Source organism: Maniola hyperantus, chromosome 25, assembly GCF_902806685.2.
Source record: "Maniola hyperantus chromosome 25, iAphHyp1.2, whole genome shotgun sequence".
Classification (NCBI taxonomy): Eukaryota; Metazoa; Arthropoda; class Insecta; order Lepidoptera; family Nymphalidae; genus Maniola; species Maniola hyperantus.
The window spans coordinates 4,227,540-4,242,546 of record NC_048560.1 but is presented as its reverse complement, the minus strand read 5'-3'; the positions used below and the strand labels follow the sequence as shown (position 1 = coordinate 4,242,546).

The following is a 15,007-nucleotide window of genomic DNA, read 5'->3' as shown; positions in this document are numbered from 1 at the left end:
CGTGACATTGTAGCTATTATTCCCATATTATCTATACCCATGCAAAAAATCACGTCGATCCGTTGCACCGTTGCGACGTGATTGAAGTACAAACAAACAAACAAAGACACTTTCGCATTTATAATATGGGTAGAGATGGGTAGTAATTTTGATCTGAAAAAGGAATCTGAACCTCCTTATTTGATTTATTATCATTTTTAATTTAGAAAAATAATTTTAACTCGCAGTTTATTATTATCCGTAGCAGTGGAAGACAAAACGACTGAGTTGTCTCGATAAAAGGATTTGTCTGTATAAAATAGACAGTACGCATATAACCGGGCCGACGACGGGGATAATCCGGGCTCCACACAACAATGGGGGCGGACTACGAAAACGTTGCCTTTACCCGTGTTTACCTACCCTCAGCGGGTACAAAAGACTTTGAACCAACAATCTGTAAAGCTAGTCGGTATATTATCCATTCACAGTGCCATACTAATATTGTAAATCCGAAAGTATGTCTGCCTACTACCTTTTCACGGCTCATCCGTTTATCCGATATTGACGAGAGATTTTGTAACTCGCAGTCTATTGTTATCCGTAACAGTAGAAGACAAACGGCTGAGTTGTTTCGATAAAAGGATTTGTCTGTATAAAGTAGGCAGTAGGCACATAACCGGGCCGACGACGGGGATAATCCGGGGTTCCACACAACAATGGGGGCGGACTACGAAAACGTTGCCCTTACCCGTGTTTACCTACCCCCAACGGGTACAAAAGACTTTGAACCAACAATCTGTAAAGCTAGTCGGTATATTATCCATTCACAGTGCCATACTAATATTGTAAATCCGAAAGTATGTCTTGTCTACTAGCTTTTCACGGCTCATCCGTTTATCCGATATTGACGAGAGATTTTGTAACTCGCAGTCTATTGTTATCCGTAACAGTAGAAGACAAACGGCTGAGTTGTTTCGATAAAAGGATTTGTCTGTATAAAGTAGGCAGTAGGCACATAACCGGGCCGACGGGGATAATCCGGGCTCCACACAACAATGGGGGCGGACTGGGAAAACGTTGCCTTTACGCATGTTTACCTACCCCCAGCGGGTACAAAAGACTTTGAACCAACAACCCCCAAAGCTATTTCTGTGCTAGTAGCTATAAGTTCATACGCGCTTTTCCATACGAATGTGTTAAGCCGATCTTCTTCATGGCAATTAAGTCGCACTGTATCTACTCTAAAGCTGTGATAGCCTAGTGGTTAGGACGTCCGCCTTCTAATCAGAGATCGGGGGTTCGATCCCGGGCACGCACCTCTTTGAAGTTATGTGCGTTTTAATTAATTAAATGTCACTTGCTTTAACGGTGAAGGAAAACATCGTGGAGGAAACCTGCATGCCTGCGAGTTCTCCATAACGTTCTCAAAGGTGTGTGAAGTCTACCAATCCGCACACGGCCAGCGTGGTAGACTATGGCCAAAACTTTTCTCACGCTGAGAGGAGACCCGTGCTTTGTAGTGAGTCGGCGATGGGTTGATCATGATGATGATGTATCTACTCTCGAACCAAACAGAATCAGATAAGTATTGTTAGTGAATATGGTTAAGTAGACCATAGTAGTCGCTCACCTCGTGAACACATCAAACTCGAAATTGGATATGAAGTCATTGCACGTGAGGTCTATCGTGGTCTTCAGCGCCATGGTCTCCAGCCCCGAGGATATCGGGTGCACGTTGTTGAGCTCCTCGCGAAAATGCTTCCAAGGTACCAGGGTGCTGGAACAAGCAGACAAGCTGAGGTTAGAGGAGTGTAAATTACAATATTTTTTCTGTTTATATTCGAAGGCAACTGAGTATCAGTTTCGCATGGGAATCGGGGAGAGAACGCCCCGCACACCCGCATAGCCCCCGTGCTAACCCGGTGCGAGCGTGCGCGTATGTCGTGTGGGTGTGCGGGGCGTCCCCCCGCCTCATACCACGAATGCCATCTCAACCTGTCGCGAAATTTAGTTATTAAAAATGTAGGTATTAAGTACAAGAATGTAGGTTAGGTTTGGTTCAGTAGGTAAACGTGTTTGTGGATGACGTAAAACAAGAGATAACACGTATATCAATAGTCCAATTACGCCCTTGGACGGAATGGAGTAGGTATAGAGCGGAAGCACATATCCGCCTTATATTTGTTTACCGATGGATATATTGCACCTGATCTGTGATAAACTGCCCGTGACTCACATCCGCTATGCGAAAAATAGTTGCGCTATATTACAACTAGTAGACTTGAAGGCTTATTTATGGCGTAAGATACACACAAATCTAGCAAAAGAACAAAAAAAAGAAAATTCGATACCCATTCTGGAAAATTATTTTATCTATTAGTTTACTTACACTACAGCGTACAGACCGCTTTTCTCGTATACCCAGTATACAATGACATGGGACACGTGACCGAGCCTTTGTCAGCTCGGGTGACCGCTTTGTTCCCGACAAGAGCCCACTGTGTCAATTGCAGCAAGCACTCTTCACGCGGGTGATCGATACTGGCAGCCGACTTTGTAACGACATATTGGGATCTTAGATACTATTAAAAAATGGGAAACTGTGTCTTTCTTACACTACAGAGTACAGACCGCTTTTCTCGAATACCCAGTATAAAATGACATGGGACACGTGACCGAGCCTTTGTCAGCTCGGGTGACCGCTTTGTTCCCGACAAGAGCCCACTGTGTCAATTGCAGCAAGCACTTTTCACGCGGGTGATCGATACTGGCAGCCGACTTTGTAACGACATATTGGGATCTTAGATACTATTAAAAAATGGGAAACTGTGTCTTTCTTACACTACAGAGTACAGACCGCTTTTCTCGTATACCCAGTATACAATGACATGGGACACGTGACCGAGCCTTTGTCAGCTCGGGTGACCGCTTTGTTCCCGACAAGAGCCCACTGTGTCAATTGCAGCAAGCACTCTTCACGCGGGTGATCGATACTGGCTGCCGACTTTGTAACGACATATTGGGATACCTTAAACCCACTTAGATACTAATATTATAAATGGGAAAGTGTGTCTTTCTTACACTACAGAGTGCAGACCGCTTTTCTCGTATACCCAGTATAAAATGACATGGGACACGTGACCGAGCCTTTGTCAGCTCAAATGACCGCTTCGCTCGCCTTTGGATATGCGCCTTAGCTAATTTTATTTAAATTGAGATAGCGAGCAAACGAGCAGGCGGGTCACCTGATGTTAAGTGATTACCGCCCTTCATGAACATTTGCAGCACCAGAGGAACTGCTGGTCTTTTAGGAATTTGTTGGTCCGCCCCTTGAATAATCCCATTGTTGTTGTATTTTTGTTTTCAATATTGCTTGATACATTTAAATAAAGGAAGTGAACGTTTGAGATTACTCCTCGGTTTGTAGAGCAAAAAAATATTGTCATTGGTATTCAGCCGATCGTCCAAGTCATTAGCAAAGCAAGTGGGTTAACGATGTACCGTTTCCACGACTTGCCTTTGTGTGCACTCATTTGAATAAATGGTAATTTGTCAGCGAACATATAACATAAAAAAGATTCCGACGAATTGAGAACCTCCTCCTTTTTTTGAAGTCGGTTAAAAAGGTGAGAGTACTTTTAGTGTACCTACAATAAGTACTTCCTGTTTTCAATTAGGTACATACATTACGTATTTACATACGTTGCAGTTGATATAATGAAGAAGTTCACAGGCTACGGTCGAAAAAAAATCATAGATGGCGCTGAAATATGATCTATGCTTTAATGTTTAGGTCGTGTCAATCAATGACATAGATGAAGAGTAACAGCTAGCGTGCACTGCAGTTTTCCTTACATTTCTTCCCCGCAAAATCTGTGAACTATTGTTAGATATCATAAATAATAATATGTAAATTAATGTATACAATCATAAAGCATTCGGATGCATTCACTTAACAATGTTATTTTTATCTGTGATTGTGGGTCGACGAAAGAAACTGAACTATTAACTTAACTTGAACGTAACGAATGTGACGTTCAAATCATACAGTTTTAGTAATATTTGTTTTATCTGTATTCTGTGAGTATAGGAATTAAACTGAATGAACCAATAATTAGATTGAATTTCGAATGAGTGTGAATGTACGGGAACAAGTGTAGCTATACTCACATCACATATCTTGAGTACTTTGTTAGTGTTATTTGTATTTTGTGAGTATAGCAATGAAACCAAATGAACGAACATTTAGATTGAATAAAGAAGTAATGTGAACGAATGTCACCTACGTTCACATCGTAAATTCTAGTAATATAAATCAAGGTTCTGTGGATCGGATTCATTGCAATACCAACCATCAAAGTTGTAACAAGCTTTAAATAAACCTAAATTCCACTCGATTATACCACGTTGTTATTACTATAATAGAAGTGATTAATTAATTTTGCATCGGGGAAGAAACGTAAGAACTGACACGACCTAAAGCATATAACATATAGATTATAGGTATTATTTTTCGTCTTTAGTGGTGGTAGTATTTCATAAATCATAAATCACATAACATCACAAACAAATACACTTTCGCATTTATAATAAGGGTACTGATTTATTTGAAGGGTAGTTACAGGGCATACCTACTCAACTTTTCTACAAGACGATTTAACATGTGCATTGTGCTTCAGCTCAACTTAAGTGAAGCCGATCTTTTTGACCTCAATTAGCTAGGGCAGGGTAAGTTTGCGCGTCTATTTTGGCCTTGCGAGTTCTAATCCAACACCTGCCCAAGTATATTATTGTCACTGGTCAGGTGACACAAAGGAGGACACCCGAGCCAGTTCTATTTTCGGCATCTATAGGTCTACGGGTATTAGTTCACAGCGCTCTCAACTATTGCTGATGCCCGCGACTTCGTCCGCGTGGATTAGGTTTTTTAAAAATCCCGTGAAGAAATAGTAGTTGGTATCTTCCGGTATCAGTTTTCCCTTCAATTTTATTAATGTGGGTAATTTCAAGTCAACCAAGGTCACTGACATAGCCCAAACTATTAGCAAGCTGAAGTGGCAGTGGGCAGGTCATGCCTGTCGTAGAGGCGATGGCCGTTGGAGCCGGAAAGTCCTTGAGTGGAGACCGCGTTTAAGCAAGCGTAGTGTGGGACGCCCTCCAGCAAGATGGACCGACGATATAAAGAGGCTGGCGGGAAGTGGCTGGATGAGGAAGGCTGAGGACCGGGTGTGGTGGCGCTCTTTAGGGACGGCCTATGTCCAACAGTGGACTTCCACAGGCTGATGATGATGATGAGGATGATGAATTTCAAGTCAAGAGTGAATACTGAATAGACATCTTCTAAGCAATCGCGCTCCATCTTAGGCTACATCATCACTTGCCAACAGGTCTAATCATACAGCCAAGCTCTAGTCTATCAGTACCCTTATTATAAATGCGAAAGTGTGTTTGTTTGTTGGTTTGTCCTTCAATCACGTCGCAACGGCGCAACGGATCGACGTGATTTTTTGCATGGGTATAGTCAAAGACCAGTACCCGTAGTATAGGATTTTACGTCTCACCAAACCAAACCAAATTCGAGAGTCGAAATACTTCCGCGTTACAGTAAACTGGATCTTACAAGCCTTGTTTTAAAGCTCAAGTTTGTCTACACATCTACAGCCAGCGCTCCAAGCGGAAACATTGCGAAATTAAAATCAGTGGCATTGAATATTTGACTTCAATTCAAGGCTCTTTAGGTCCATTTTACTTTGATGTTATTGTGTTTCGACTCTCGAATTCTAGCAACGTTTGGTGAGACGTAAAATCTTATACTACGGGCACTGGAGAGTGACATAGGCTATTTTTATCCCGGAACATCAAAGAGTTCCCACGGGGTTTTTAAAAATCTAATTCCACGCAGATGAAGTCGCGGGCATCAGCTATTACCTAATACACAACAGGAGATTGCCTGCGCTACGGGCGCGGCCACCGCAGCCTTATTTGATTGTTTGACTTCAATCACATTCACACCCATTGTTCCAAACACTTTGCGCAACCGCTTTGTTCCCAACACGACATGTTTGGCAAAGTTTGTATAGATTTCTATCACGCTCCTAACTACGTTTAAGGTGGTAGTCTCGAATCGTATTGAAAGGTGTGTGAGTCACATGATATTCAATAAGGATAAACAAATTTAGGTGCGCTCGTGTTATAAGATACCTACGCTCTTGCAATTGCAATAGGAGAATATACTACATAAATAAAATAAACAAATAAAACGTTTATTTTTCAATCATCAAGTTACACACATACATGGATTTGATCTTGAACAATTTGCGTGCTTGTTGGAATAAGCATATACAATATTGAATGTTACAAGATCAAGAACTGGCTATCCTAGCTAAATTTTCTACAATGTAGTACAAATAAGTTTTTAAGTAAATGCAGGGATTTACAAAATTTAAGGGGTCAAAAATGGGTTAAAACTCCTTGTACGCTACATAACCCTATTTTACGCTCTTAAGGATAGCCAGCCCTCTCCACTAAGGTGATAGTTGATACGTATGTAACTTAGAGCCTCAATAGCTCAACCGGTAAAGGAGTGGACTGAAAACAGAAAGGTCGCCGGTTCAAACCCCGCCCGTTGCACTATTGTCGTACCTACTCCTAGCACAAGCCTGACGCTTAGTTGGAGAGGAAAGGGGAATATTAGTCATTTAACATGGTTAATATTCTTTTTAAATAAAAAATTAAAAAAAACTTACCTACTATTATACCTACGTATATTTTTGATTTCTTTATTAAAAGAAATCAAAAATATAGGTAGGTATAATAATAGAAATAAGTTATTTACAATGGATTTGATATCGTGACAATTCAGTTTAAGTATCCAGGAAGGAAAAAAGAAACTAATTTACCTATCGACTACTAGAAATCACACAATAAATACCTACTTATAGCAACCAATCAGCGCAGGCAGAGTGGCATATTTTGGCTTCAGAAAGTTGCCCTCTATCCTTTGAACGCGACAGGTCGAGATGGCAATCGGGGTGGGGACGCACACCCGCACTTCACCCACGCTATTCCTCACCGGGTTAGCGCGGGGGCTGTGCAGATGTGCGGGGGGTCACCCCGATTGCCATCTCGACCTGTCGCATACTATAGGTACCTACTCGAATGTATCTGGTACGCACTTAGCACAATATCGATCTTCATGAATGAAGTGTGCCAATGAATTAACAGACCGTGTGTTGTATGAACGAGATTGGACGTAACAATCCGATTTACGACGCAATAAACTTGATATCAGTGTGGTTAGTACCGTACGAGGCCGAAAGTATTTTTTTTATTTATTCAGATACAAGTTAGCCCTTGACTGCAATCTCACCTGATGGTAAGTGATCATGCAGTCTAAGATGATAGCGGGCTAACCTGGAAGGGGTATGGCAGTTTTTATTAAACCCATACCCCATTGATTTCTACACGGCATCGTACCGGAACGCTAAATCGCTTGGCGGCGCGGCTTTGCCGGTAGGGTGGTTACTAGCCACGGCTGAAGCCTCCCACCAGACCAGACCAGAAATTTAGAAATTATAAAATTCCAAACCCCTGCCAGGAATCGAACCCGGGACCTCCCACTAATAAGACCACAGCGCTCACCACTGCGCCAGGGAGGTCGTCAAGTATCGGCCATTAGAATGACGTTTCGCCTTTGTAGAGCGTTGTCTCTGTCACTCATACATATATGACGTTTTGTCGGTATCAACGACAGAGACAGTGCTCTACAAATTTGTTATCTCCTTCTAAAGGTCGATGTACATTACTTTCGGACGCGTACTGTATGATAATATATTAGATCTAACCAACGTAAAACACTTTAAGGGTAAAATAGACCATAACGACTCTGTTTTAAGGCTCAAGATTTACAACCAGTGTTCCAAGCGGAAAACTTTCGAAATAAAAATCAGTGGTATAAGTCCCGCAAATTGCTATTGCGCTAGAACCATGTCTCATTAACATCGAAATGAAGTCATTTTGTCGTCAGCCGAAATAAAATACCTATACCATCAGCTCGAAACTACAGTCTAGTGCTGACGTCACTAAAATGGCGGCCACGCGCATTAGCAATTTGCGGGATTTATACTGAAACTAGCTTATGCTATATAAAATCCCATACTAAGGCTACAGGACTAGTCGCGAAGTTTGTTTACTTAGACCTTTACGACTCTCATCTGAATTTCAGTTTGTTCAGTTTGAATGGAATAGATTGATTGCCTCTTGGTCCGAATATAACTTGCACATTCCTTTGGAAATTCCTTTTCTTTCTTTACGGGTTGAATGAATTTTTATCAACTAGCTAAGCCGTGCCGCCAAGCGATTTAGCGTTGCGGTACGATGCCGTGTAGAAACTAGAAACCAAAGGGGTATAGGTTTAACAAAAACTGCTATACCCCTTTCCAGGTTAGCCCGCTATCATCTTAGACTGCATCATCACTTACCATCAGGTGAGATTCCAGTCAAGGGCTAACTTGTATCTGAATAATAATAATTAAAAAAAAACTAGCTGCCCCAGCGACTTTGACTTTGCTCAAACTTAAGATTGCGTTAAAAAGAGACGGATTTATGTGAGAGATATAGCTCTGTCTCGTTTTAACTCTGTCAAGTCTAAGTAAAGTCAGAGTGCGCTCTATAGATCTCACTCTTAGAATCGTGTCCTTCGAAGACTTACCTATCGTGTGCGCCAGATCTTATGCTGTATCAATAAACCCATTTATAGCAGCTCGAGTGATTGCATCTATTTGCAACTGAATCAAATTAAAATGAGTACTTATATGGCGCCGATGCATCATCAACTGATAGTGTTGTCATTGCAAAAGCGGGTTAAGAAGGAAATAGATTTTATCTATAGGTACTTGAAGGGAGACCTACTTGTTCCGGACTAGCTTATGCTCGCGACTTTATCCGCGTAGACCACACAAATTTCAAACCCCTATTTCACCCCCTTAGGGGTTGAATTTTCAAAAACCCTTTCTTAGCGGATGCCTACGTCATAATAGCTATCTGCGTGCCAAATTTCAGCCCGATCCGTCCAGTAGTTTGAGCTGTGTGTTGATTGATCAGTCAGTCGGTCAGTCTGTCAATCAGTCCGTCACCTTTTCGTTTTATATATTAAGAAAAAGATAAGGAGTTGTTGTCGCACTTGAGGTTGCCGCCTTTTTTAACGGACGTCACGTGACAACTGCCGAAAAAGTATTTACGAACGCGACCGAAACACATCTCGGAAAACAATCTTTCGAATGGCCTAACGAGAGTTTTGCATTTTGGCTCAGAATTCAGACGGTCAGACCGTGCGAACGTGTTATGTCAATTTGTTAAATTACACTTAAATTTTTTTTTTTTTTTTTCTCCACACAAACAGAAAAAACACAATATTGGTTTCTTATTTATACTTTATTGCACACAACACAAGTAAACATAATAAAAACATACAAGGATCTTAATCTAATAGCTGTAGCATGCAAAGGCGGCTTTATCACTAAAGCGATCTTTTCCAGGCAACCTTCAAAATCACGAAAGCACGGGTTAATTTTACGTGGTGGTAAGATTTACATAATATCAGCAAAAACGTGTTGATAATGTTAATATAGAAATATCTATAGGCTGACCTTCATAGAACGTATGATTGGATGCATTGTTTACTCTGTGTAATGCAACTCTGTATTAAGTGAGATAATCTAGGTAATATTAATAGTATAGGATCCCGCTATTGGACGACCTTCACCGAACTGGTTAATGGATGAAACGTATTTTATATGCAATATAATATGTCAATAAATATATTGCATATGGGTTGCCTAAAAAATTTCAGTCCAGGATGATTAATTAATAATAAAAAAAAAATTTTTAATTATTTCACAAATTCCATACCAATCGAAAGTATGAAGCCCATAGAATATGCAAACGTTGAATATTAAATGAAATAATGTTTAGTTTCATTTAACTTTTATTCATTAACGCGGTGCAAATTACTAGTATCGATTTACCTGTTTATACCTGCCTACCCGGGGAAAAAATAACGTTTGTATATTCTATGGGCCTTTTACTTGCGATTGGTATGGAATTTGTCAATTAAACAAACCGGTGAAAGGATTTAAAAAAAAAATTAAATTATTAATTACTCATATACTGGACAGAAATTTTTTAGGCAACCCATATGCAATATATTTATTGACATATTAAATTGAATATAAAATACGTTTCATCCATTAACCAGCTCGGTGAAGGTCGTTCTAAAGCGGGATCTTAGACCATAATGCTTGTTATGTAACAACGGATTATTTGCAATTAAATTGTTTACTAGTTAATTGTTATCCCACCGGCTTAAGTGTTTTTGTACTACAGAGTACCTAATCTAAACTCATCCACGTTTCTTTGAGATTAGCAGTTTGCTTTTCACATAGGTAAATAAGCACTGCTTACCCAACAATCGATCTGCCGCGCCAGATCTTGGTGCTTTTGGCTTTAAATTTCTAGCTTTTTATTTTTTAATAGAGATAGCGAGCAAACGAGCAGCCGGGTCACCTGATGTTAAGTGATTACCGCCGCCCATGAACATTTGCAGCACCAGAGGAACTGCCGATGCGTTGCCGGCTTTTTAGTTAGCTTCTTCTTCAACCAAGATTCAACGAATATCTCTTCATTAAATTGATGCTAGAAATTTAATTATATACGCTATAACCCTGTATTTACATATTTGTATATAATAACTTTATATATTTGTATATATCTAATAATAATGTAACTATAGTCTGATTTTTAATTCCGTGGAATTCTGACGTTTCTTAATGTTACCAGAGATAAAACAATTCCCACAAAGAAGAAAACTTTAAATATTGTACATAAGGTAAATTTAAGTACATAAATCAATTGCCGCATGTATGTAAGATCATCACTTGAGAACAAATCAACCGATTTGGCCGATTTTTTGTTGTTTACGTAAAGAACAAGGTTTTTGTGAAAGAATTTCTTAAAAAATCCTGAATCATAATCTAAGTGTGTACTTTTAGGTACATCAAGATGGTTAAAATTAAAAGGAACTAAAAATAAACTTAGATATGTTCAACATATAAGTCAAGATTACATCCTCGAATCAACCGATCCCATTGCTGCCAGTTTCCACTTTCCACTGTTAAAGATTGCAGCCTATTTTAGTGCGAAGTTATGTCTTAGGGGTTTTTATATTGATAGGGATTGAATGTAATTTGGGGTAAAATCGAACTTCAGGTGGTAATCACACTGTTTTTCATACAAATAACTCCCCTGATGTATAAAAATGACAACGTCAGAATTCCACCGAATTAAAAATCAGAGTATAGTTATTGTTAAAATTTGACATCGTGGAAGAAGGACAGAACTAAATTGAGGAAAATTGTAGAGGTTAAATGATTGTAGCGTCGAAAGAAGTAGTCTATAGCTTTCGTTTAAAGAACGATCATTTTCCAAATCCAGTACAAAGGAAGGTCATCTCGAATTCTAGGTATACAGGTCATTGATCCCCGAGGGTTCCCATTATAAATTAGGAATGTTCTCTGTTCGCGTTATGCAAATATTAATTCAACGCGAAACAAATGGCGACCGGCAAGCGGGCTGATCGTTTTATTCATAACCTCATTAATATTAATTGGTATGCCCGCCTAATAAGTGTTGAATGAGTGTGCCCAATTCTTTGTTTTAGAGCCTTTGAACACGTTTTTAGGGTTCCGTAGCCAAATGGCAAAAACGGAACCCTTATAGTCTGTCCGTATGTCCCCCCCCCTGTAACTTCTAAAATAAGAGAACGATAAAAATTAAAAAACATATATGATGTACATTACCATACACAAACTGCCACCGAAAATTGGTTTGAACGAGATCTAGTAAGTAGTTTTTGAATTATCGTGCAAAATGTCGATAAAACACGATTGTAGTACGAAACCCTCAGTGCGCGAGTCTGATTCGCACTTGGCCGGTTTTTTCGTATGCTGTTAAAAGCGCGTCTGACGCATCTAACCAGCTGTGAACGCTATATGATGCCCGCGACTTCGTCCGCGTGGAATTAGGTTTTTTAAAAATCCCGTGGGAACTCTTTGATTTCCGGGGATAAAAAGTAGCCTATGTCACTCTCCAGGTCTTTATGCGAAACATCACATCAATCCGTTGCACCGTTGCGACGTGATTGAAGGACAAACCAACAAACAAACACACTTTCGCATTTATAATAAGGGTACTGATTACTTAAAACAAAACGCACATAGGTAACGCCGAAAAGTTAAAGGTGCGGGCCTGGGATCGAGCCCCCGACCACCCGAATAGGAGGTAGATGTCACAACCACTAGGCAATCACGGAACGACTGCGCACGTGAACGCTGCATCAAACAGATAGCATTTTTGAAAATACCTACTCGCGTCGCGTTTAGTCACTAGACGATAGTCAGGCTCGCGCAACGTGAGTTCCGTACTACAGCCGTACTTTTTCGACATTTTGCATGATAATTCAAAAACTATGATGCATAAAAATTAATAAAAATCTGTTTTAGAATGCACAGGTGAAGCCCTTTCAAGTTTCATATGATACCCCACTTGATATACCTAGTTATCTTACTTCGAAAATTGAAAATACTAATTGTTAGTTTATGACCACAATTTTTTTTTTGTGTAATGTAACCACAAATTTACGGTTTTGAGATTTTCCCCCTAATGTCTGCTATAAGACCTACCTACCTGCCAAATTTCATGATTCTAGGTCAACGGGAAGTACTTTGTTAGGTTTCTTGACAGACAGACAGACAGACAACAAAGTGATCCTATAAGGGTTCCGTTTTTCCTTTTGGGGTACGGAACCCTAAAAATCTGCGCGATGTTTTCCTTTGCCCTTAATTACGTCTAACTTATTTCGCACCGCTACTGCGTCACAAAGGCTGTCTTAAAAACATTTCGAATATAAGGAAATCATGCTTACGAAAAAATTGCGAAACATAAATTAGGCAAGAGTAAGCCTGCACTGCGAAATTTCACTGCGTGATTTTTCCCGCAAAATTCTGTAACATGGAAATTATAATAATACTAGCTTAAGCCCGCGACTTTATACGCATGGACTACACAAATTTCAAACACCTGTTTTACAGGGATTAAATTTCCAAAAACTCTTTCTCAGCGCATGCCTACGTCATAATAGCTAACTGCATGCCAATTTTCAGCCCGATTCGTCCAGTAGTTTGAACTGTGCGTTGATAGATCATTCAGTCAGTCAAAAGCCGTTCGCACGTGTTTTTTTTTCGAGTACGTGCAGCTTCATACAATTTCCAAATCGACTGTGAACTAGTAACCTGTACGTACCATCTCAATTTTAAAAAATTGAGATAAAGAAGAAGAGGAAGAAAAAAACGTGTTATCAATAGTGATTGTTTACGCCTCCCAGTGTAGGAAGCCTCACTAGTGTACGTGCTCTACAAATCTTTGTTTCGAACTAGTCTTGAACTGTTACACCGCGGAGTACGAAATAACATAAAGTGGAATCGTAAGTGGACATAGGACATGGTGTAAGTGCCGGACTTTGCGGAAAACATCGCGCGGTGAAATTTTGCAGTGCGGGTTTACCCTAAGGGCGGGGGAACCATTTTGGTTTTTAATAATTATGTATTGTGAAAGTTGCAAAATTTCCTTTAGCGGTAAATGCTAGGTATAATATCTTGTTTCACGGCAAATTAAGCCCCTACGTATTGTGAAATAATTGTTTTATGGTATATTTCACAAAGTCGTAAGGTACTCTTTATAAAACTTTTAACGCAAAGAAAATAATTTTCTACACCAATAGTTTCATACTTGTTGTTCCAAGTAGTAAAGTAGTAGATAGTAGTGGTCTAAAATTTACTGAAAATCTATATATATAAAAGGAAAAGGTGACTGACTGACTGACTGACTGAATGACTGACTGACTGACTGACTGATCTATCAACGCACAGCTCAAACTACTGGACGGATCGGGCTGAAATTTGGCATGCAGATAGCTATTATGACGTAGGCATCCGCTAAGAAAGGATTTTTGAAAATTCAACTCCTAAGGGGGTGAAATAGGGTTTTGAAATTTTGTAGTCCACGCGGACGAAGTCGCGAGCATAAGTTAGTTTATTATAAAGTATTACAGTAATTCCCACAAATTACTTTTCTACTTTCCTGAGGCGGAGCGTAGTAGGTATCAGAAATAGGTTTTATAATCACAAATGTATTTTAGGTTGTAACTTGTGAGGTGGTTTATTCATACTGTAAGCATATTTCCCAGGTCGAGATGGCAATTGGGGAGGGAACACCCCGCACACCCACACAGCCCCCGCGATAACCCGGTGCGGGCGAGCGAGGGTGACGTGCGGGAGTGCGGGGCGTCCCCCGCCTCATATCCCGATTGCCTATACGCTACCAAGTTTATGTAGTTCGTGATGACGTGGGAACCTACCGAGAATTCATTGAATTCATTAGCATGGGGTCCTACGCATTTCCTACGAGTGAATAATTTGACCAACATTAGGTAGAGTCATTAGCAAATTATTATTTTACATACACGGAACTACATGCTTGTTTATCTTCTATTCCTACATATAGAAGTATAGACTAACTGACTGGCATATCAAAGTACAGCTTAAGCTTACGTTTTTCCGGGAACCAAACGCGAAAATTCGTGCGCCTGCATCCGTTTGATTTCTATGCCGAGGTGATATAAACTATAACTGTTAAACTTCAGCTACAGCTATGGAACATCAGAAAACTAATTCCGTTGTACACAATCTCTAAACTAAACTAAAATGACACGTCTAAATCTATTGCTATCCCTTTCATAATGTCGCTTGCGGAAAAGGATAGCACTAGATTTAGACCTGTTAATTTAGTTTAGTTTAGAGATTGTGTATAAGAGAATCGGCCGCAATGACGAATTAAAACCCTATTTTTAAAGTCTGTAAAAACATCACATTTTCGCCCTTTAATGTGCCCCTCCTTACTTGAAAATTCAAAG

General features: G+C 39.9%; 2 protein-coding genes across 2 annotated transcripts in view; one reads left to right on the top strand and one right to left on the bottom strand.

Annotated features, from left to right (window-relative positions):
- The window catches only part of LOC117993926 (cysteine-rich PDZ-binding protein), a 305,498-nt gene extending 290,609 nt beyond the window's left edge, over positions 1-14,889 (top strand). The window contains exon 3 of the mRNA XM_069507272.1: positions 14,758-14,889. The gene's annotated coding sequence lies outside the window, so the exon portion shown is untranslated. The remainder of the gene's footprint in view (positions 1-14,757) is intronic.
- Cbl (E3 ubiquitin-protein ligase CBL) overlaps positions 1-15,007 on the bottom strand; it is a 99,910-nt gene that overhangs the window by 25,474 nt on the left and 59,429 nt on the right. Inside the window, exon 2 of the mRNA XM_069507276.1 lies at positions 1,613-1,759. Coding sequence (XP_069363377.1) covers positions 1,613-1,759 — 147 coding nt within the window. The remainder of the gene's footprint in view (positions 1-1,612; positions 1,760-15,007) is intronic.